Source organism: Triticum dicoccoides, chromosome 4A (genome assembly GCF_002162155.2).
Source record: "Triticum dicoccoides isolate Atlit2015 ecotype Zavitan chromosome 4A, WEW_v2.0, whole genome shotgun sequence".
Lineage (NCBI taxonomy): Eukaryota > Viridiplantae > Streptophyta > Magnoliopsida > Poales > Poaceae > Triticum > Triticum dicoccoides.
The window spans coordinates 512,915,983-512,937,257 of NC_041386.1; the positions used below are offsets into that span (position 1 = coordinate 512,915,983).

Genomic DNA, 21,275 nt, shown 5'->3' on the forward strand with positions numbered 1-21,275 from the left:
TCCTCCCAACCGGGCCTCCCGCGCCGGCCCATCTAATCCCGAACCCTAGGCCTCGATTCCCTCGTCTCTCCCTCATCTTATCCCTCGCGCCGCCAACCCCAGAGACCACGCATCGCGCCCGATCCCCCTCGTCCTTCTCCCGATAGCGCCCGCGCCAGATGCCCTTCAGGCGAGCCCCCTCTGCGCCGCCGTCTCGCCATGGCGCCCGGACCGGCCTCCCGCGCACACATAGAGGGACAGCGCCCTTGCCTTCGTCCCCGGCCGGCCTCTCCTTCCTCCGCCATGCCTCCTCCACTCTGCATCGTCTCCCCATCCATGGCACCCTTCTCCTCCTCCGCCTGGTGCCTGCGAAGCCGCACGCCCCTCGCCCTCCGTCGTCCGCTTCCGGCGCCTCCGACCCTCCTCTGCTTCGTCTCCCCATCACCATGGCCTGGTTCGCCTCGCCGCTGCTTCTCTGCTCCGCTCCGCCGCCCCTGCTCCGCCCAGCAAGTGCGCCGCCGCTGCCCTCCTCTGCTCCGCCTCCGTTGCGCCAAGGCACCCCGGGCATCTCCTGCTCCTCGCCGGCCTTCAGTGTGTGCGCCGCCGCTTCCCTGCTTCAGGCCCTTTGTCGTGCCCTGCATCCCGCAGCTGAACGTGACCAGCCGTAGACCTCCGTGCCTTCATCCTGCCGCTGCCGGCCACTCTGGCCCTTGTACATCAGGTTTGTCCCGAGGAGACTGACACCGCCGGCAAGTTCGAAGATCCCAATGCACCCGTGGACGTCAAGTACCTCTGCCGAAGACTCCCTCCGAAGACATGTGTACGACTACATGACCCGAACGCAAGTTCCACGACGACCCAAGTACCACGACGACCCAAGTACCACGACTTCGCCTCTTGCTTGACAAGTGCCATACAGAAACGCCAAGTATCCCTACACGCGTAGACGCCAAGATCGTTTCGGGATTCACCAAGTATCGCTATCGATGGCTCGAACATCTATGAAAACGTGTATGACCATCGTCGAAACTGCAAAGTATCTCTACGCACGGATATCGCCAAGTACCACGATACCGATGACATCCACTACTACTGTCGCCGAGGGTTCGTCAAGTTCACATTGACTACGAACGGTGACGACCCTGAACATCTACGTAACGGGTACCACTACCGTCGTCTTCGGAATCGATAAGAACGACAAGTACCTTGACGCCCGATGCATAGAACAACTACCATCGACCCTCGAAGACCCCGTGATGTCAAGTTCCTCGTTGTGACCCCGAACACCTACGGAGTGTGTACAACTATGAAGTGGGAACGACTACTTCCAGTACGAATGTCCCGAGAACGTCTACTTCCTCTACCTTGCACCGAACGAGAACCGTCCCGTTTGCACGCTTTGAAGGTATAACCTTGAGACGATCGCCCGTGGACCGAATGCTTGTGTTGTATGAAATGCTCGCGTTTGCACCGTGCCCGACGTGTTTCTTGCATGTTCCCCGTTGCCATGCCATCGTCACGTGGGAACCCGGTAGTCGGGAGCACCCCACCATCTTGCTCAACTCGCTCATGCCCTATCTTTTCACCGGCACCTCGATCGAGTTACCGGAACCGGAATGTTGCCGTGGCACCGTTTCGTTATCCTTGCCATGGCACTCCTTTCGTTTCTGCCACGATGACAAATGCTTCATAATGCTCTTGTCAACTTCTAATAAAAATTGCATAAACTTGCACATGTCATCCGCATCATGATAATAACATCAAGAATGTTTAAATTGTTGTTTGCTTTAATTTGCTAAATGCATATGGGGTTTTACCGGAATTGTTGTTGTTGTTTCCGGCCTCATTTAAAATGCCTAACTATGTTTTCTACTCATGTTTCACCTCTTGCCATGTTTAACAACATTTAATATTGTTGGGTACATAAACGAGAGTGAACTAAATAATTGATGTGGTGTTCCGTCAATATGCAACTCGTTGCATATTGAGCTCCACTTAACTTTTAGTATTTGTTTGTGCACTTTGCCATGCCATGCCTCTTTAAACCGGACATGCATCATACTTGTTTGCGCATCATGCCATGTTTATGTGATGGTTGTTTACTATGTTGCCTGCTTCTTTCCGGGTTGCTTCTCTCGTTAGCTTCGATTCCGTTCCGGAGTTGTGAGGATCCGTTCGACTCCGTCCGTTTGTCTTCTTCATGGACTCGTTCTTCTTCCTTGTGGGATCTCAGGCAAGATGACCATACCCTCGAAATCACTTCTATCTTTGCTTGCTAGTTGCTCGCTCTATTGTTATGTCGCGATACCTACCACTTGCTATATCATGCCTCCCATATTGCCATGTCAAGCCTCTAAACCACCTTGTCCTAGCAAACCGTTGTTTGGCTATGTTACCGCTTTGCTCAAGCCCTCTTATAGCGTTGCTACTTGCAGGTGAAGATGGAGTTTGTTCCGTGTTGGAACATGGATATTGTTGGGATATCACAATATCTCTTATTTAATTAATGCATCTATATACTTGGTAAAGGGTGGAAGGCTCGGCCTTATGCCTGGTGTTTTGTTCCACTCTTGCCGCCCTAGTTTCCGTCATACCGGTGTTATGTTCTTTAATTTTGCATTCCTTACGCGGCTGGGGGAATGGGACCCCCTTGACCGCTTTGAATAAAACTCCTCCAGCAAGGCCCAACCTTGGTTTTACCATTTGCCACCTAAGCCTTTTTCCCTCGGGTTTCCGGAGCCCGATGGTCATCTTTATTTTAAACCCCCGGGCCAGTGCTCCTCTGAGTGTTGGTCCAACCTGTCAGCAGCCGGTGGCCACCAGGGGCAACTCTGGGTTGGTCTACCGGAATCTTGGACAATCCGGTGTGCCCTGAGAACGAGATATGTGCAGCTCCTATCGGGATTTGGCGGCACATTCGGGTGGCTTTGCTGGTCTTGTTTTACCATTGTCGAAATGTCTTGTAACTGGGATTCCGAGTCTGATCGGGTCTTCCTGGGAGAAGGAATATCCTTCGTTGACCGTGAGAGCTTGTGATGGGCTAAGTTGGGACACCCCTGCGGGGTTTGAACTTTCGAAAGCCGTGCTCGCGGTTATGGGCAGATGGGAATTTGTTAATGTCCGGTTGTAGAAAACTTGACACTTAACTTAATTAAAATGCATCAACCGCGTGTGTAGCCATGATGGTCTCTTCTCGGCGGAGTCCGGGAAGTGAACACGGTTCTTGTGTTATGCTTGAACGTAAGTAGTTTCAGGATCACTTCTTGATCATTATAGCTTCTCGAACGAGCTTTGCTTCTCTTCTCGCTCTCATTTGCGTAAGTTAGCCACCATATATGCTAGTGCTTGCTGCAGCTCCACCTCACTACCTTTTCCTACCCATAAGCTTAAATAGTCTTGATCTCGCGGGTGTGAGATTGCTGAGTCCCCGTGACTCACAGATTACTTCAAAAACCAGTTGCAGGTGTCGATGATTCCGTGCAGATGACGCAACCGAGCTCAAGGAGGAGCTCGATGAAGATCTTGTTTTTTGTGTTGTTTCGTTTCCAGTTGATCAGTAGTGGAGCCCAGCTGGGGCGATCGGGGATCTATTGCATTAGGGGTTGTCTTTCTTTATTTGGTTCCATAGCCGGACCTTGATTGTATTCTGGATGATGTAATGCTATATTGATGTATTGTGTGAAGTGGCGATTGTGAGCCAACTCGTTATCCCTTTCTTATTCAGTACATGGGATGTGTAAAGATTACCCCTCTTGCGACATGCCTACTATGCAGTTATGCCTCTAAGTCATGCTCCGACACATGGGAGATATAGCCGCATCGTGGGTGTTACAGGCCATGACTTCGATTATCGAGAGCTCGGTATGAGCTAGTAATCTGACCTTGCTGATCAACCTCTTTACTTCCGCACTGTCTTCCTCCTTGGGACTACGGGGGCGCCAATTGAGGCATTTCTTCAAAGGAGCACTGGAAAATTCGGGGAGGCCATGCCGAACTGGGTCCAGAAGTGGGACATCATCAATATAAAACCACTCCAAAGACCATTCTGGAGATACCTCTTTGGGAGTTCTGATAGGGTAGCCTGATCCAGCTATGCGCCATACTTCGGCGCCGCCCACTTCAAATATGGAGCCCCCTCGATGGCTAGGGAGGAGGCAAAAGAACTTTCCATAGTTCAAAATGGGCTTCGCAACCCAGAAATAGTTCGTAGAGAGCGACAAAACTTGAGATGTGTAGAATCAAACCTGGGGTGAGGTTGTGCAGCTGGATCCCGTAAAACTCCAACAGACCCCCAAGAAAGGGATGGATCGGAAATCCTAAGCCTCACAAGAGAAATGAAACAAAGCACACCCTCTCCTCCTTATTGGGGTTGGGGAATTTTCCCGCTAGTACATCATTGCCAATCAAAGCCAATCCCCCTCGTACAAAGACTAGATCTGCAAGGGGGAGATATCCCTGCGTCTGGAGTTGACTCAACTGAAGATGAGACACTGAACATCTTTGCCAATCACCCTCTTGAGGGCCATGGGGGCGCGAAGAAGAGCCTAAGGCGCTGGCCATGTTTTGAAGTTTTTCGTGGCTAGTCCTGGTGTTCTCTGCATGATGTGGATGGCACTTGGAGATCTAACCTATTTATATAGGTGTCGTCCCTATGTGGCCAGGGGTTTTCTTTTTGGTAAAAATTATTATGGACCGTTCGCATTCGCCCAACGCATGGAAATCGAGGCGACGACAGGGAAGGAGTCATAAAGGCAGAACGTGGAGGTCAGGGTCGGACTGTTATCCGTCCAAGGTATGATGAAGAACCAACCTTGCAAAAGTCGAAGACATATGCCAGATACTACATCGTCATTTGAAGGCCAGTTCGGGGGCTACTGAAGGAGTCTTGGATTAGGGGGTCCTCGAGTGTCTGGGCTATTTGATATGGGCCGGACTGATGGGCTATGAAGATACAAGCAGAAGACTTTTCCTCCGTGTTCGGGTAGGACTCCTGTATGCGTGGACGGCAAGATTGGTGTCCAGATATGTTATTTCCTTCCCCCACAAATTGACTTTGTATAACCCTAGGCCCCTCCGGTGTATATATAAACCGTGGGATTTAGTCTGTGGAGGCTATCCGAATTCTCATAGGCTGGACAACTAGGGTTTGGCCATTACGATCTCGAGGTAGATCAACTCTTGTAACCCCTATACTCATCAAATACAATCAAACAGGACGTAGGGTTTTACCTCCATTAAGAGGGCCCGAACCTGGGTAAATATTGTGTCCCACTCGTCCCTTATTACCATCGATCCTCAGACGCACAGTTTGGGACCCGCTACCCGAGATCTGCTAGTTTTGACACCGACACCCCTCTCCTTGTAACCCACGTAGTATGCATCTCTAGCGATATGCCCTTGTACATTTGACACGAAACCATCACCTCTAATGAGGTAAGATGTTTCACCTGTTTCTACAGCTGCCGAAAAACACATAATTTCCTGAAAATGTAGGATTGGATTTTTTGAAGTCCCAACACCTGTTTTTGTTTGATAGTGTTTCAACCACTTCTGTGAAGGTTTAATCACTTCAGTTAACTCTTGGAAACTTGTGAAGTTTAAAACATTTTTATTTCATTATTTATCATGTATTTCCTTTTTTGGTTTCCTTTTTTAGCTTTTCTGTTTCTATTTGTTGGAACTGTATTTTCAGCGGTATAGCGCAAAAGCTGCCTGAAACTCTCAAAAAACTAGTCAATGTAACCTAGAGATTCCTAGAAAACCCCATTATCATCATCTTTGCCTATGCGTACCATAGCTTTATAGAAGGTCGAAATTTGATTACAAGAACATTACCCCTAGCTGTGAACAACGAGCGTAGGATGAACAACACACCCCGACAAGTCTGAAGACATCCACGACACGACCAAACAAAAACTATAAAGAAAAAGAGCTTGTCCTAACTTAGAACAACATCGCGTCTCGATCAACGCCAGACACCTCCAAAGACTACCAACTTCCAAGGAACTTCGCTTGTCGACGCACCATCCACCCTGAATGCCTAAGAGGAGGTGGCAAGTGAATGGCAGGACTTGATCAGATCCGAGAAAGACACCGTCTTGGACACACTAGCAATGGCCCTACATAGCATTGTTAAGGATAAAAAAAGGACCACGGTGAACACTGGAGGAGAGAAATGAGGAACCAAGTCGTGCCTCCAAACACAATGCTCTCAACAGAGGAGCGATGTTGAGGATGCCACCATCGTGCCAATCCAACCGAATCGAGGCTTTCGCCTGGAGGCAATCACCAACTCCAACCGAGCGAGAAGAATGTCAAATCCACCTCAGTGATGCCTCCAAGGAGGGGTATTCCACCCATGGGTGCCATCGCCGTCGGCTCGGCCAAAGCCGAGCAAGATTTCATCTGAGCATCGCACATCTCCACACCACAAAAGAATTGGCAAGCACCGTCCATGTGGCCTCACACCTCCACCATTGCAGCTCCACGCCATCGTAGCCGCTAGCCGAGGACTGCCGACAGACCGCACGTCAGAGAGAAAAGTGACACAACCAACATGTCCAACCTAGTCGAAGAACAACAGCCACCAACAACTCCAGCAAGGCCCAGGACCACCCACAATGGCTGTCACCCACACCAAGGGACAACCTTGCGAGGACCCAATACCTCTCGACGGACAACTCCCGTGCCGATATCATCGGGAGAGCACCACCACAAGCTACACAACCCAGGAGGTTTTCTCGAATATGCACGAGTGTGCGTACTATATATAGTAAAGAAGAGGATGGGGATTAGAAGACCCCTCCATGTTGGAGCTACAAAGTGTTACATAGCCCAACTCCACCGATATGCCTAGGCTAACTACTCACGTCATTACCCACCTCAATGGCTGCAATTGCGCTATCCATGTCCGATTTAAATAGGCTTGCCGCCATCCACGCCCTACACTCTACAACAATCCGTTAATTACAAAAGAGGTCGAGGGAGCATCCCCATCAAAAACCACCCTATTTCTATGCTTCCAAAGCTCCCATAAGACCGACACCAACATGGCCCTTGCATCCTTGCCTCCCACGGCCCTGCCCGTGTTGCTCAAGCACCATGCTCCCAAGTTCGACGTAGAAGTTGGAGCCCAATCTGGTCTACCCCAAGCAACGCAGACGCGCGCCCACACTTCCCTCGCAAAGACGCATTGGAGTAAGATATGGTTTATGCTCTCTTCTTCTTGATCACAGAATGGGCATGTCTCCTGGTGGTCCAGTCCACGTCTAGCCAACCTGTCATAAGTCCAGCAATGATCTTGTAGTGCCAGCCAAGCAAAGAAACGACATCTAAGTGGTGCTTTCGACTTCCAAGTGAATTCCGCCATTGGCACAGTTTCCTTTGCCCAAAATTTCGCCTTATATGCTGAGCTTGCAGAGTAGGATCCACCTTCCTCCCATGTCCATCGGATCGTGTCCACCACATCCGGTTGAAGTTGTACCCTGGCAAGTCTATCCCAAAACCGCAAGTATTCCTGGAGCATTTGCGTGTTAACCTCCGGCCCGACGTCCAGTGCCCAAGCTCCATTTGCAATCCCTTGGCTGACCGTGCGATTGTCGCGAATTCTTTTCCTCATCGAGCCGTATAGCGATGGTGCCAACTCCTCCACCCTAAAGCTGTCCAACCAATGATCTTCCCAGAACAGGGTCCCTTCACCATTTCCTAACATTACATGGGTGGCCGCCTGGAACAGTTGCAATGATTTTTTCGGCACTGCTATTTCGAACTCCGCCCAGGGCCTAGCTTGATCCACCCGTTTGAGCCAAGGCCACCTTGCCTGCATGGCAGTGTTAAGCCACTTTAGATTGGTGATGCCCAGGCCACCTGCCTATCTTGCCGAGCATACAATCTCCCATGCCACGCGGCACTGCCCTCCATTCACCTGATCCTTGGCGCACCACAGGAAGCCTCTGCAGATTTTATTCATGGCTGCGATCGTCTTCTTGGGAATGTCAAGAGCCATCATCGCATGTATAGGTATTGCACATAGAATGGACTATACCAAAACCATTCGCCCACTCTTCGGCATATTTGCCGCCTTCCACCCTGGGAGACACCACGCGAGCTGATCCACAAGGCCTGAGAGTTACGCTGATGTCGGCTTCCGAAGGGTGACTGGGAGTCCCAAGTATTTGCAAGGAAAAGAGCCAGCTAGGCATCCTAGGACTCGGGTCACCTCTGCCATCACGTCTGAGTTGCACTGAATTGAAGTAGCTGTGCTCTTCTGTAGGTTGGCCTTGAGGCCCGAAGCCTCCCCAAAAAGCCTCAGGATTGATGCACAAGCATTGAGATCTCTCACCTCCGGCTTTAGGAATATCATGACTTTGTCAGCAAACATTGAAACCCTCTTCGAAAGTCCTCTTTGTGCCAGCGAGGAAAGGGCACCACGCTCCGCCGCAAGCTCAAGCATCTGTTGCAAAGGCTCCATGGTGAGGATGAAGATCATTGGAGATACCGGATCGCCCTGTCGCAGACCTTGGCAGTTGTAGATCGGCTCACCCGGTACCCCATTCACCATTATTCGGGTTGACGAGGTTGCAAGGAGCCCACAAAACCAATCAATCCACCTCCATGTAAAACCCATGCGCTGCATAACTTCCACAATGAACGGCCACTGGACCGAGTCGAAGGCCTTAGAAATATCGAGCTTTAGCATGACAACCGGCTCCTTTAGTGCATGCAGCTTTCTTGCCGTGCTTCGGACAAGCATGAAGTTGTCGTGGATGGAGCGACCTTTCACAAAAGCACTCTGGTGATTACCCACCAGATTCGGTAGTTCCACTGCCAGCCTAGTTGAGAGAACTTTGTTGAAAATCTTAATGGCCCCATGAACCAAACTGACGGGTCTAAAATCTCGCACATTCGAGGCACCATCAATCTTCGGAAGTAGAGAAATGATGGCCTTGTTGATCGCATGTAGTCCACACATATCTCCGCGGTAAAAAGACTCCAAAGCCGCCATGAAATCCACCTTGATAATTTCCCAGCACGTCGCGTAGAAGCGAGCAGTGAACCCGTCCGGACCCAGGGCTTTGTCCAACGTCATTAACTTGACAATTTTCCTTACTTCCTCTTCCGTGAATGGAGCATCGAGGTCAAGCATGTGTCGGCAGGGAAGCCCAAGGATATCCAGGTTGATAGAATGAGCCCTGGGTGGAGCTGTTCCAATAAGCTCCTTGTAGTAGCTGTCCACCATGGTCGCAATTTCCTCCTGGCCCGTCGCCAACTCACTGCCATTTGTCAGGCTGGTGATCATGTTCCTACGCTGCCGATGGCAAGCAGATTGATGGAATAACCTCGTGTTGCCGTCTCCTTCCTTTAGGTACAGGATCCAGGACCGTTGGCGCATGATGGATCTCTCAAGAGAACATAAACCCAGCAATTTCTGTTTCAAAAGTCTACGTAGTTCCCTCTCGCCCACAGAGAGGTTTCTCAGCTCCATCGCCTTGTCCAGCCAAAAAATGATCTCCAACACCACCGCGATCTGAAGTTTTATGTTGCCAATCCAGCGGCCGCTCCACTTTTTAAGACTTTTTGCCATCGCGCGTAACTTCAAATCAAGAACCTTGAAGGGATTGCCTTCCCTCGGCACCGATCCCTAGGCCTCAGTTACCGTGTCCAAGAACCCATCGTCCTTGGTCCAAAAGGCCTCAAATTTGAATCGCTTCCCCATACACAAGTCCGCATTGAGGTCCAGTAGTAACAAACAGTGGTCCGAGACAACAAAACCCACCGCCGTGAGACAACACGTTGGATGCAATTCCTCCCATGATGATGTACAAAAGATGTGATCCACCTTCTCCAGAGTAACTGCCTCACGCTCATTCGACCAAGTGTAATGCTTGCCGTTTAGATAAACCTCTTTTAGCTCAAGGAAGTTGAGTTTGGCTCGGAATTGGCTCATCATTCAACAGTTGATCCTGCTGTTGCTTTTGTCTTCTGGGTTAACTAACAAGTTGAAATCTCCAGCCACCAACCACGGTCCCACGTGCAACTCCCCGATATCCACTAGTTCTTGCAAAAACAAGATCTTCTCATGATCTAATTGTGGCCCATAGACGCCAGTGAACCACCATTGTGGCCCCTCTTTTGGTTTCACCAAAGCCGTAAGAGTGTAATCCGTGTAATGTGGGTTGGAAACATGAGCCACCATAGCATCCCAAGCCAACAGGATTCCACCCCGCGTACCAATTGCCGACAAATAGAAGAAGTTCTCAAATTTATTAACCATGCAATGCCTCACTACATCGGGTGATATGGTTTCCATCTTAGTTTCTTGCAAGCAAATTACACTCGGGCATGCCGCGTTTATCACCTGGGCGATGACATTCCTACGTGCTGGGCTGTTGAGGCCCCGCACATTCCACACTAGGGATTTGAATGGTTGGCCATTCATTTTCAAGCCCCACCCTGACCACCAAGGTCCTGATCTACTGTACGACATCGCCCATGGCCTCCTCCGCAATCACCGGTAGGATCGCCGGGTGCCATCCGAACAACGCTAGAATAGCCTCAATGTGAGCATCGGAGAGTGGCGTCTCAAAAAGCTGAACGTACGCTTGCAGGGCCTCATCACTCATCATATCTCCTTCATTCGCTAGACATAGCTTGTGTATGATCACATTTTGCTGTTTAGACGCCTTAGAACCTTGTGCACCGCGCTTGGCCAAACGCACACTCCTCCTAGGGTTTGAAACCAGCTGCCGCTTTTGTCTTGGGCATTTGTTGGTAGTGCACGGCCTCTGGGCAGGCAGGCCGGATAGGAGTGGGGACAGCGTACGCCTCAGATCAGCGCAAAGCGAGTCGACGTGGCTCCGATATGCATTTACGTTGCATGGCGTGCATGGCTCACCGCGAGTAGGGGCCATACAAGTGTCCACCGATGTCGTGCATGGCGTGCATGGCATGCGTTCATTTGCAGCCGCGGGGATTGGCGAAGATGCCCCCACGGGCTCCACCGAGAGGCTCACGACAAAAGTGTCCATCTGCATAGCCTGCCGTGGGCCACCCAATTGCCGACAGGAACCGCGCCCATCCGCTCCTGGTTCAAATCCTCCTTAGTCTCCACGCTCAGAGGTGGGCCCACCAAGACAATGTTGGGGTCAGCACACACCCGTTCCTGTACCAGATCAACATAGGCCTCTGTGCCCAACTGGGAATCCACCACAAGGGACAGCGTGTGGCCCTGGCTCAGCCTGTCACTATCACTGCCATCTCCCACACCACCAGACCGATCGTCCTCTTGTGCATTGCCAGTTGGCTCCACCTGCCCTTCCCCGTCGAGAGATAGGGAAAGCGACCCAATCCGGACGCGCGTCCCGATCGGTTCCCGTGATTCTGCATCCATCCTACTGCCTTGGTCCGCACTCCTGATCCCGCATGGGCTGCTCTTGGCTAATGGTCGTGCCCTCCATCTATCCAGCTGCACCGAATCAGGAGACACCAGCCCCACACCCGAGACCCTCGGATCCTCTTGGACCTGGGGCACCACGTTGGACCCACATGATGACTCCCGAAGCAGAGGATTGGGTTGGCCCCTCCTACTTTGGTCAGTCAAAGGTTGGCCTAAGCCCACCGTCTCCACGACTGGCCTGATGTCAGCGCACCTGTTGGAAGACTCCACAGATAGTTGAGCCTGCGCCACCAACCCAGCCGACCGCTGCATCCCGGCCGGCGGCGCCGCCGACGAGGCCACCGACAAGCCACTAGCCCCACTGTCGCCACCATGATACAGATCAGCCCCGGCCGGCCTCACATCGCCCAGCGACCGCGGACCTCCACCATTGCCCGAGCCTGACGGCAGCGACGGTGGCGGCAGAGCCGGCGACGCAGGCGCGTCCACCCCAGCCTCCACCACCGGTGCACCCAGAACGCTGATTGTGACTGGGTACCATAATGCCGCCGGCGCACCTTCCACCCGAGCATCACGCGGCTCCCCTGTTGGAGATATGCCCCAGAGGCAATCATGTATGATGATTTTTCCATGTGTTTATGAATAAAGATAGTCCTTGGACATTATCAATGATGTGTATCAGCAAGTACGTGACTTGTTTGTGGGACTATGCATTGTATGATGACTGTCCTAAAAGGTCCCTAGTCGAAAGGGCTGTGTGGACGCGTAGCCGACTAGACTAGCATATGACACGGTCGATGGCTTGGTCTCACTAGCCATGGAGCATTGGATGCTAACCGGATAATATGGACTCAGAAGGATCTGGTCGGATTTGACGTGGTCGGATCCGAGTTGAGATAAGGTTCGAGTCGGTCAGACCCAACTATAAGACGCAGTGATATGTCATCTGTGAGTCTCTAGTACAACATACATTCTATGTCCTAAGACCTAAGCTGGCGCATGTACTCGGGATGGTATCAGACTTGCTTTGGGCCAACCAAACGCTACTCCGTGACTGGGTAGTTATAAAGGTAGGTTTCGGTTTTGTCCAGACCCATGCTGCGAGACGTGGTCGAGCAAGATAGGATTTGCCCCTCCGATCAGAAGAGATATACTCTGGGCCACTCGTGTGATCCGACTAGGATAAGCATGGCCATGCGACAAGGATTATGAGATAATCCGGTTTGTGGTCGGCATCACTGGAATGAGAAAGAGGTCGGGCTAGCACAAGGATGACAGACTCGCCTTGAGCCCGACAACATATATCGTGTGGCAAAAGGAATGGAAGTGTGATGTACAGGTTCGCCTAACCAGCTTCATAGTCTGTTTGGTGTTCGGCATGCCTTGCTAGAGGCGGCTACCAACTGTGCAGTCCGGAGGTGATCCGAACTGCGACCAAGCCGGCTTGAACCTAAGGGGTCGCGCGCTTAAGGGAAGAAACCTACGAGGTCGGATCCGAGGACATTGGTTGGATGTGATCCGAGCTGTATTCGAATTGTGGCCGAGTAGACTTATGGGCTTTAATTAGGGTCCGTGCAAGGCCCAAGTGTTGAGCCTGCGACGGACGCCTATATAAAGTGGAGGTGCCGCACACTCATGTGATTTTGATCGCTTCAACGCTGTCACTAGGGTTTGCATGTGTTTGCTGGTTGTGTGATCGGACCTAACAGTCCGCCGCACGACGTTCCTCCTGCGCGCGCGGATACCGTTAGAGGTGATGCACTTGCGCCGCTCCAGCGAACCTGTACGTGGGAACCGACGACCGGCTGTACGAGGGAGATCGGACGAGGAGGAGGCGATCCACGCGGACGCGCTGCCCCAACTCTTCTTCCGCTGCACGGCACTGCGCGTCTAGTGGTAACGAACTGTGATCCATCTCCCGTGGCATGTTCTTGGTTGTTCTATGCGTAGGAAAATTTTAATTTGCAGTCGACGCACCCTAACGTAGATCCCAACATCCTCGACGAACATGAGGCGACGACCCGGGATTCTAGCCGGATCGTCCGTGCGAAGCCACATTCTAAATCCAGCCATGTCGAAACGATTCTCCGTGCTGCTCGAGACCTGCACAACAAACCCCAGTCCCCGCAGAATCACCTCCGCGGTCCACCTCGTCCATGCATGCGTCGGCACACCCCGGAGCTCCAGAGGCACTAAGAAAGGCATGGCGGCACCGGAGGCCTGCCCCTGCCAGAGCCAAGGACGCAGGGAGAGGGAGAACCAGCTGGAAGAAGCCTCCCCCGCTCCACCATCAGCTGCCTAACGAACGACAACTCGCAAATCACCAGGAAATCCTTAGGGAAGTATGGGCGGATAGACATGTCGGCCGGCCCGATTCCAAACTCTGCGTGTAATGCCGCAGCTGCCGATGCAAGATCCACTTCCGGCCTGTCTCCGGTTACAGTCACCACGACTGCGCGCGCGAGGTCAGCCTCCATGCAGGCGAGCTCCTCAGAGGCCCCAAGGAAGCACCTTTCCACCGGCGCCGGCCCCTGCGCCTGCCGCAGTAGGGCGCCGGCGATCGCATGGCCCAAGAAGGGGACGGAGAACCCCGGCCCGACCACCACCCGCTCTGCAGAAGGGCGGACCACCTAGCTCCACGGACGACACAGCTGCACCGCCCCAGATGGAGGTGGTCCCGGCGGCGGCGGCAGGGCAGGCGCAGAGCGGCCCGAGCCCAGCGAAATACGCACGGATGGCGGGGTCCTAAACCCTAAACCCTAAACCGAGGAGGTAACCGAGGTCCTAAACCCTAAACCTAGGAACTCCATCCAGGCCGAGCCATCACAATGCCACCGTCGACCTGGTCAGTAGCTCGCGTCATCGCCTCCAGACAACACTGCCGTGCACGCCCGAGCTGCCACACCGCTGCCTGCACTCGCCATGACCACCGCCCCACCACGCCTCCCACCGTGCACCACCGCACAGCACATCGAACCAGCACCAACTGTTGCATCAACGCGGTGCCCAACAACCATGGAGGCCCGGCGTCACCATGCCTGCGGCAGCAGGAACCGAATTAGGATGTGGGCAAGACCACAGGCCGCCGTAGCCATAGGTCCCATCACCGGACGAGGCACACACCTCCACTGTAGCCACCATGCCAAGCCGCCGCCGGACCTTCACAGCACCACATAGCCAAGGAAATCTGTCGGAGGAGCACCCACGCCATGGCCAGGGAGGAGGGGGCGAGCCAGGAGAGTATGTGCCCGACAGCGGCCCACGGCGGTGGCGAGGTGCAGGCGGTGCAAAAAATAGGGTCCCCCCCCCCCCCCGGGTCGCCTCGAAGAAGGATGTGGGGGTCGTAGGGCCCCATTACCATCATCATTACCCTAAAAATCCATAAGGGCACACATAATTTTGTTCACCCTTTTCTTTTCCTCCCATCAGCAAAACTTCTACAGAAGTCCATAAAACCCAAACCACACAATGTGGTCCACGATATCCTCCCCAAAACAGAACCTCATCCTTTCAGCAAACCTCCAAGAATGTCAATCTCGGAGAAAAGAGACTCTGATCACCCCAACACCCAACTTTCTTTTTCTGCCCGCTTCCCCTTCCCATCACATTTCTGCAATTTCTCCTCATATTTTTGTGTGCGTGTGGGCGCTCCATCTGGGATCGGCGACGGCAATCCGCTCACAGCCACCCACAATGGCGGCGGCGTGACCAACCTGCCGCGGAGAGTTTTGCCAGTTCGCATCTTGTTTTCCCTACCGGTAGTTCGGATTCTTCTCCTCTCTCCCTCAGAGGCCGCAGTTTTTACTCCACCCCCTCACCTGTGGATGCCATCGAGAGGCACGCCGAGACCACGGGCGGCCTCGACAGCAACGCGCTCCCTCCCGCTCCGCTCGTCCTCGTCGCGCGCGCGTGATGCTCGCCGTCTGCGCGCGGCACGGGCCCGCCAAGCTCCCGCTCCCGCCGCTCGCGGGCGAACGTGCCGCCTGGGTCGCCGCCGGCCGGTGGTGGTGCTGGCGCCCTGCGGCGGCGCGCCGTGGCGTCGCCGCGCGGGCGTCGTCCTTCAATTCCCGGATCGGGCTCGATTCCCAGGTTAGTTGCCGTTCTCGAGCATTCCGTGGAACAGTTCGTCGAAGCGACTCGGGGCGCCGCCCTTGTTCTTGGTCTAGCGATCTTAGCGGCTGCTACTTCTTGAACCTTCGATATGCAAATTGTACCCCATTTATGGGGTGGATGGCTGATGACAGATGCTTTCTGTATATGGTTCTAGCCTGTATATGGCTTCTGTGGGAATTTGATCGAGCACTTGGCTTGAGGCTAGAAATGAAGTGGAAACTTTGTTGCTTGTTTGATTGCATCGATAGCTCCATATGATATTGTAGTGTTGCTTCGTAACTGATGCATCACATTCTTTGCTGCAGAATTCTCACACAAGGGACTTATCCCAGCTGTTGTGGGTGGGTCCAGTGCCTGGTGACATCGCAGAGATCGAGGCATACTGCCGCATATTCCGTGCCGCAGAGCAGCTCCAAAATGCTGTCATGTCGGCGCTCTGTGATCCAGAGACAGGCGAGTGCCCTGTGCGGTATGATGTGCCATCCGAGGACCTGCCAGTGCTCGAGGACAAGGTTGCTGCTGTGCTTGGCTGCATGCTGGCATTGCTGAACCGGGGTAGGACTGAGGTGCTTGCAGGGCGGTCAGGTGTTGCGAGCGCATTCCAAGGATCTGAGCACAGCACGATGGATAGGATTCCGCCGCTGGCCCTGTTCCGTGGTGATATGAAGCGGTGTTGTGAGAGCATGCAGGTTGCACTTGCTAGCTACCTTGTACCGAATGAGCCCCGAGGATTGGATATCTGGATGAGGCTGCAAAGGTTGAAGAATGCCTGCTATGATGCGGGTTTCGCAAGGGTTGATGGTCATCCCTGTCCAACATTGTTTGCAAATTGGTTTCCGGTGTACTTTTCAGCTGTGCCAGATTATTCGGAGACAGATGAGTTGGAGGTCGCATTTTGGAGGGGAGGGCAAGTCAGTGAGGAGGGTCTGGCGTGGTTATTGGCTAAGGGATTCCGAACTATTGTCGATCTCCGGGAGGAAGATGTTAAGGATGATTTATATCTTTCAGCAGTTGGCGAAGCTGTCTCATCTGGAAAGATAGAGGTGGTCAACATGCCAGTTGAGATCGGGACTGCTCCCTCAGCTGAACAGGTTCAGCAATTTGCGGCGCTTGTGTCAGATGGAACGAAGAAGCCCATTTATCTTCATAGCAAGGAAGGGATTAATAGGACATCTGCAATGGTCTCCAGATGGAAGCAGTATGCCACTCGTGCAGAGAGACTGGCCACCAAAAAGCATTCACCAATTGTGAATGGTAAGGCGCTGAAGAATGATCCGACAAATGGCCCAGGTTCCTCGTCAAATGGTAGTGAAAATGGTGCAGTAGTGAAGTCTGATAGAACCGTGGATGCTGGGGAAGCACATGATATAGACATAGAAATTACAAGTAATAATCTGGAAGTTACTAATTCCCTTCCCAATGGTCAAAGCACTGAACAAGATGAAATGCATGACAGCAGGACAGAACTTCTTTCAGATTTTAAACTGGAGACTAGTCCCCTTAAGGCACAGTTTCCTACTTGCAATGTTTTCTCTAGAAAGGAGATGACCAAATTTTTTAGAAGCAAAAGAGTTTATCCAAAATCTGTTCTGAACTCTCGAAGACGATCGAGTAGCTTGATGATCTCAAGGAGAAAACAAAATCTCAGAGCTGAACATAATGAGGCCATTGATTGTGAAGCAGCAGACATGATGGTTTTGAAAAACGCAAATGGGACATTACTTGACAATGATTATATATTATCGGTTTCTTCAGGTATCACTAATGGAAAACCCTCGAACAATGGAACCTCCACTTCTTTTGAAGAAAAGGGAAGTGAAGCTTCACTCCTAACTATTGATCCTAAAACGTCTAATGCGAGCAATCCCAATGGGAATGCTCAGCTTGGATCACAAAAACCATCTGAAAAGAATGGTGGTCCTTATCTTGAGAGATACTCATCAGATACAATTGATGGAAGTATTTGTGCCACAACTGGTGTTGTCAGAGTTCAGTCAAGAAGAAAAGCTGAGATGTTTCTAGTACGTACAGATGGATTCTCTTGTACTAGAGAAAAAGTAACAGAATCATCTTTAGCTTTTACTCATCCTAGCACCCAGCAACAGATGCTTATGTGGAAATCTCCTCCAAAGACCGTCTTACTGTTGAAGAAATTAGGTGATGAGCTCATGGAAGAGGCTAAAGAGGTGGATGCACAATTCCCATTTTTTAGTATATATCTATTTATTGCATATCATACATATATAAATACATATTTTCTTTTTTTGTATTTGGTAGCAAAATGTACTCTACTCATCTTAAAGAATAAAGTTCCGTCATGCAAATTATGTACTTCCTCCATTCCTAAATATAAGTCTTTCTAGAGATTTCAATATGGACTACATACGGATGTATATAGACGTAGTTTACAGTGTAGATTCACCCATTTTGCTCCTTATGTAGTCCATATTGGAATCTCTAGAAAGACTTATATTTAGGAACAGAGGGAGTATTTGATAAAATTATAGATACAGTGCTAGTTTTATGTTCAGAAACTTACCTTACACCATGGATTTGTAGTGAGATGTGGAACTACACAGAATTAATTGCGAGAATTTTAGTATTGTTGTATCAAAGAGAGCATTAGTTAAGTGAGCTACTATAGTTTGAATTTTCTTCTTTAGAGTTTAAGTTCTTGAAAGGTTTTGCCTGATTGATGAGGGTTTGCTTTAAAATTCAAAACAGCTGTATCTCTTTTGTGTGAGGTAGATTGACTTGTAGATCTCACTTCATGGTAGGGATAATCATTCATGTGTGCCAGCCAGTCTATATCATGTAGCTAACGTATCTGTTACCTATTTCCCAATTTTGTAACTCATGCAGTCCATGCTCTTTGGTACATGTCTTCGTAAGTGTCAAAGTTTGTCTAAGACTTAGTTATCTACTCCAACTATCCAAGCTGTTTGATAGTCACTTAGGATATACATTTCATGTACTTCTACCTAATTTTATTTCTTATTTGGCAACATACACATCATTTGATATCCTGTATACTACTTTTCAGGTTGCTTCGTTTCTGCATCATCAAGAAAAGATGAATGTTCTTGTGGAGCCTGATGTTCATGATATATTTGCGAGGATTCCTGGTTATGGTTTTGTGCAAACCTTCTATACTCAAGATACCAGGTATAAGTGAAACATATGTAAGTCTGATGAGTGATATAACTGTATATTAATTTCTGCATTACTATTTACTAATATTATTTTGTACCAAAATCAGCGACCTTCATGAGAGAGTTGATTTTGTCACATGCTTGGGTGGTGATGGGGTCATATTGCACGCATCAAACTTATTTAGGACTTCTGTACCCCCTGTTGTCTCATTCAATCTTGGATCTCTTGGATTTCTGACTTCACATATTGTATGTTTCAGACTCCATTCTAAGAGAATTTTATCCTATGACCTTCTTTTGTCAAGTCTAAGCATGTAACATTTCCTTCACTTCAGTTTGAAGGTTTCAGGCAAGATATGAGAGCTGTCATCCATGGGAACAATACACTTGGAGTTTATATAACCCTTAGAATGCGTCTACGCTGTGTAATCTTTCGAAATGGAAAAGCAATGCCCGGGAAAGTGTTTGATGTGCTAAATGAAGTTGTTGTTGATCGGGGTTCTAATCCATATCTCTCAAAAATTGAATGCTATGAGCATAACCACCTTATCACTAAGGTAAGATCTGTATAAAGCCTTAGAAACTAGATGTCTCTATTTGTGCCTTTTTCCTTGGTAACTATGCATCATTGCCCTTTGTCTATATTTCTGTCTGGATTTTTTTGGCTACGCAAAGTTCACAATGGCAAATATTGAATTAACTCAATTTTCATGGGTGGCACCTCCAAATTCTGTATTATGCTAGAAAAGTTTAGCCAGTTGTCACTTATGTTTCAAAATTTCTCCAAACTGAACTGTCCTTCATTGTTTCATACTTTTATCACTTGGTGCCCTGAAAGAAACGGTTATTGCAGTATAATCATCACATATTAGTGTCGCTGAGTCTACTTGCTACTCTTGATCTTGTAGTCGTGGAGATTATATTACTGTTTGATGCTTGTATTTATTTAGATGTTCAGGATTGTTGTACTACTATGTATCCACTGTAACTTCAACTACTTTGAATTAATGGGAATATATATAGGTTCAAGGAGATGGTGTGATAGTAGCAACACCAACTGGCAGCACAGCATACTCTACAGCAGCAGGGGGTTCAATGGTAGGTTAATTTTTGCAAGTTATATTACTAGGAAGAACTGAGCAAAAGCATTGATTTAAATTGTGTCATGGCATGTAAACAAAAGCATTTTCCAGATTCACCTAATGCATGTTTCTTGTGTTATATTTTCATTCCATGTGACATGTTATTTCTCAGTTATGCAGCATATGGGTATATTTTTTACATTTAAGACAGAATTTTGGTTATATAAATAAAACTTCCATCTGTCATGCATCCTGTACCTGTTTCAACGAAGCCAGACCAATGAACATCTGGAAAGCTCTTTGTCCTTGATTTCCACTGCGGAATTGTTTAGTGGTTCCTTTTGACAAGCTTAAACTACAAATGCTTTTCACAAGCTATACTAGTGCATTCATTTTGTATACAGACCATCTACTCAATCATAACACAAAGTTTTCCTCTGTTGCCTGTGAGCAAGATTCAATCTACCTGCTGCAGTTAAGATCTTGTATTTTAAAAACTTGGGGGCAACGCATACCTCAAGGTTGAATAACGAAAGTGATGCTATGGCCTGTTTGTCTGCTTTGCTGGTCTAGTGCTTCCTTCAAATGCACTATGTCACCTGTACTTTTGTCTTTTGAGCACCACAATCGCACTACTTGTGTTTAGCAACCTTTTCATTCTTCCCAGTCAACTGTTCCTTTTCCATTCGTACTTCGATATATCAAGTGAAAAGAACAAGTTATTTACTGGGGTCATTGTGGTTTTTGCTGTCCAGGTGCATCCAAATGTCCCATGTATGCTGTTCACTCCAATCTGCCCACACTCGCTGTCATTTAGACCTGTCATCCTTCCTGACTCTGCACGGCTTGAATTGAAGGTACGGAAATCCTCCAATAGATGGATGGTGAAATGCCTAATATTGTCATGTAATCTTATGCCATTATCTCATCCCGATAAATTCTGGCATTCTTATGTCTCTAGAATATCCCTGGCCATGTTTATCCAACAATACGTCTTGCTCCACTGATCGATTGACTTTGTTATTATTACCAGATCCCGGACGACGCGAGAAGCAACGCGTGGGTGTCGTTCGACGGCAAAAGGCGGCAGCAGCTATCACGAGGAGACTCCGTTCATATATCCATGAGCGAGCACCCGCTGCCGACCGTCAACAAATCGGACCAAACAGGCGACTGGTTCCGCAGCTTGATCAGGTGCCTGAACTGGAACGAGAGGCTGGACCAGAAGGCGCTCTAGACCCTAGCATATGTTCCTGTACATACATAGCTCTATACATAGATAACCTCCTTGTGTTAGAAGATAGATTATCTTTTCTGTAGCATCTGTAACATCACAGGAGACGAGCAGACTTTTTGACCTGACAGTGACAGTGACAGCAGGTGATGGTAACACTGATAGTGTTTGTAATTATCCGCTTTGTAAATCAACAGTATAGCTCGTTATCTCTGGGCCTAGCAGAAGATGACAGCCCACGCGAAGATGATAGCCCATTCTAATGAACCGGTCTATTTTTGCTCAGACATATATATTGAAGCTGATGGCTACTTTTCGTA

General features: G+C 49.8%; 1 protein-coding gene across 1 annotated transcript; it reads left to right on the top strand.

Moving 5' to 3' along the window:
• The first annotated feature begins 14,923 nt into the window (after positions 1 to 14,923).
• LOC119286478 (probable NAD kinase 2, chloroplastic) lies at positions 14,924 to 21,275 on the top strand. Its single transcript, XM_037565861.1, has 8 exons — positions 14,924 to 15,463; positions 15,793 to 17,673; positions 18,531 to 18,652; positions 18,747 to 18,888; positions 18,975 to 19,196; positions 19,663 to 19,737; positions 20,477 to 20,578; positions 20,755 to 21,275. The coding sequence occupies exons 1-8, from the start codon at positions 15,287 to 15,289 to the stop codon at positions 20,956 to 20,958; spliced, it is 2,925 nt and encodes a 974-aa protein (XP_037421758.1). The 5' UTR covers positions 14,924 to 15,286; the 3' UTR covers positions 20,959 to 21,275.

Coding starts and splice junctions, on each gene's coding strand:
- LOC119286478 (XM_037565861.1), top strand. CDS start 15,287: ATGCTCGCCGTCTGCGCGCGGCACGGGCCCGCCAAGCTCCCGCTCCCG. Junction 17,674..18,530: donor TCATGGAAGAGGCTAAAGAG/GTGGATGCACAA, acceptor ACTACTTTTCAG/GTTGCTTCGTTTCTGCATCA. Junction 19,738..20,476: donor CAGCAGCAGGGGGTTCAATG/GTAGGTTAATTT, acceptor TTTGCTGTCCAG/GTGCATCCAAATGTCCCATG.